General features: G+C 36.8%; 1 protein-coding gene across 1 annotated transcript; it reads right to left on the bottom strand.

Moving 5' to 3' along the window:
• Positions 1 to 1,932: 1,932 nt before the first annotated feature.
• LOC140433878 (uncharacterized) lies at positions 1,933 to 2,898 on the bottom strand. The gene has a single exon (XM_072521853.1). It carries the CDS (start codon positions 2,896 to 2,898, stop codon positions 1,933 to 1,935), a length of 966 nt encoding a protein of 321 aa, XP_072377954.1.
• Positions 2,899 to 3,291: the final 393 nt, after the last annotated feature.

Raw genomic sequence — 3,291 nt, 5'->3', positions numbered from 1 at the left:
TTCGTTAATCGGCTATATTGGCGTCAATTTTGGTCCGAGAGTCAAGCGAAAACACATTTCCTACATAAAATTGGCCACTTGTTCTTCTGCCATACTCAGAATTTTCCTACATCTAACGGTTCGTGAGAAAAATTTCCACTTGTATGTCTGTATTTGCTGAAAATTTCGTGAAAATTAAAAGTGAATATTTTGTTTCAAATTTGAATTATTTTAATTAAGGGTGACTTGCTGTTTAAAAATATATTAACATGTGGCTAGAAATTATGAACCGTTTTGCCGGAAAATCGAAAAAACTGTAGACCATTGGATTTTTATCAAATTTCGTTAATCGGCTATATTGGCGTCAATTTTGGTCCGAGAGTCAAGCGAAAACACATTTCCTACATAAAATTGGCCGCTCGTTCTTCTACCATACTCAAAATTTTCCTACATCTAACGGTTCGTGAGAAAAATTTCCACTTGGATGTATGTATTCGCTGAAAATTTCGAAAAAATTAAAAGTGTATATTTTGTTTGAAATTTGAATTATTTCGATTAAGGGTGACTTGCTGATTAAAAAAATCCATACATGTGGCTAAAAATTATGCACCATTTTGCCGAAAAATCGAAAAAACTGTAGATTTTTTAATCCGATCTTTCCTCTTTTCCGGCAAAGTGGGGGTAAGGGATCAGAAAAAACCACATGTTTGGAATAAGCTGGACCAAGTGCATGTACCAAAACATTAAACAAAATTTTTTTTTTTGGAAAATTTGGAAAAAATTTTCCAAGGGGGTACCCTTGGATTTTTATCAAATTTAGTTAATCGGCTATATTGGCGTCAATTTTGGTCCGAGAGTCAAGCGAAAACACATTTTCTACATAAAATTGGCCGCTTGTTCTTCTGCCATACTCAGAATTTTCCTACATCTAACGATTCGTGAGAAAAATTTCCACTTGGATGTCTGTATTTGCTGAAAATTTCGTGAAAATTAAAAGTGAATATTTTGTTTCAAATTTGAATTATTTTGATTAAGGGTGACTTGCTGTTTAAAAATATATTAACATGTGGCTAGAAATTATGAACCGTTTTGCCGGAAAATCGAAAAAACTGTAAACCATTGGATTTTTATCAAATTTCGTGAATCGGCTATATTGGCGTCAATTTTGGTCCGAGAGTCAAGCGAAAACACATTTCCTACATAAAATTGGCCGCTCGTTCTTCTGCCATACTCAAAATTTTTCTACATCTAACGGTTCGTGAGAAAAATTTCCACTTGGATGTATGTATTCGCTGAAAATTTCGAAAAAATTAAAAGTGTATATTTTGTTTGAAATTTGAATAATTTCGATTAAGGGTGACTTGCTGATTATAAAAATCCATACATGTGTGTTGGAACTTTGATTGATCTCCAACAATTGTTCGGGAGAAAGCTTATTAAATTCCTTACCCCGTGCGTGTACAGTACCAAATATTTTTGGACCATGGACTGTACAAGAGTTTCCTTCGATATAGATAAGCAGACTTCAAGGCGATGGTTCAGTATGTGTTTGGTTTTATAGGGGTTTGTACTTAGAGAAAAATAAGCGTAATTAATCGATACTACACATTTAATACCGAGAAAATATTTACAAAGGCACTATTACTAAATAAAGAGTTCGCTTTAATAAATTGTTCATTTTTATACCGGCGTTTTAGGGGCGCGCGACTATAGAGAAAACTAAATGCACTTTTTCACCGCACTTTTGACAGTCTGTCAAATACAGTCTGTTGCCTAAGATAAAATTCAACATTTGTGGAAACGAAAAATAAACTGAAATTAATATAAAATGTTGTTTTTACAACATACTCGCCCCCCGTTGAAGCGCTGGCTTTAACACAAATAAACAGATTATATTATGCCAAGAGAGCATGCGGAAGAAAAAATACATTACAATTATCATCTTATACTAACTTAAATTAAATCGTCATTGGGTAGAGGACACAATTTTGTAATAGAGCGCTTGAAGACTCCGTCTTTAGTTTTCACCGAGGCAATTCTTACTCTCCCATCTTTTCCGGGAAAGACCTCAATAACTCTTGCTAGTACCCAATGAAGAGGAGGAGTGTTGTCTTCAATCAGCAACACGAGATCGTTAGGTTCTAGGTTTTTATGAGGGAGAAACCATTTAGGGCGATTTTGAAGTCTATTCAAATAGTCAATAGACCATTTTTTCCAAAACACTTGTTGGAGTTTGGACAAATATTGCCATAAATTCAATCTGTTTTCAGGAATGTGGATCACATCTTTTTCAGGAAAGGACGTAAGAGATTGTCCAATCAAGAAGTGTCCAGGAGTAAGATACGTAAAATCGGAGGGGTCATTTGAAAGGGAGCAAAGAGGCCGGGGGTTGAGCACAGCTTCAATTTGACCGAGAACTGTAGTGAATTCTTCGAACGTAAGCTTAACATTGCCAAGGAGCCTACGCATATGATGCTTTGCGCTCTTTATAGCACTTTCCCAAATACCACCATGGTGAGGGGCTCGAGGAACTATAGTTTTCCAGCGAATATGAGATGAGGCCAAAAATTCCTTAATAGAACGAGAGCTTTCCTTTTCCTTGAAAAACTTATAGAGTTCAAAAAGCTGGTTGCGAGCACCAAGAAAGTTCGTGGCGTTGTCACTGAATATTGTTTGAGGGAGGCCTCTACGGCTAATAAAGCGTTTTAGAGCGAGAAGAAACGTCTCCGTAGAGAGGCCGGAAACGACTTCAATATGAACAGCTCGAGTCGACAAGCAAACGAAAAGAGCAATATACGATTTTAATAAAGGAGCCTTACGAAGGTTGGAAGACTTTATCTGAAAGGGGCCGCCAAAATCTAATCCGACGTGAGCGAACACTCGAGAGGAGTTTAAACGTTCTTTTGGTAGATCTGCCATTTAAAGGCCATTATTTGAGACGAATTTGTGACAAAGTATTTTGAGGACCTGAGTGACAGAGTCTGACATGTTCTCTGTGGAGGATGAGACGAACTACACGATTTTTTGAGGGGAGGAGAAGAGGGTATCTTTGATCAAAGGTAACGTCTGAGTTTCTGAGGCGACCTCCCACCCGGAGCATTTCATTCTCATCCAAAAAGGGATTTAGGGGTAAAAGACACTTATTAGATAGAGTTTTACCTTTCTTAAGCTCAGAAATCTCACTCGAGAAGTTGGAATCCTGAAGCATCTTAATAATCTTAAGTTCAGCGTTTTGAAGTTCGCTGACTTCAAGGGTATTAGTTAACTTGCGAGAAAGCGGTTTAGCATTATTAGCAAATCTAAACATATAGG

Source organism: Diabrotica undecimpunctata, chromosome 1 (assembly GCF_040954645.1).
Source record: "Diabrotica undecimpunctata isolate CICGRU chromosome 1, icDiaUnde3, whole genome shotgun sequence".
Taxonomy (NCBI): domain Eukaryota; kingdom Metazoa; phylum Arthropoda; class Insecta; order Coleoptera; family Chrysomelidae; genus Diabrotica; species Diabrotica undecimpunctata.
Note: the sequence above shows the minus strand (reverse complement) of the source record. Positions and strands in the feature narration are given on the sequence as shown.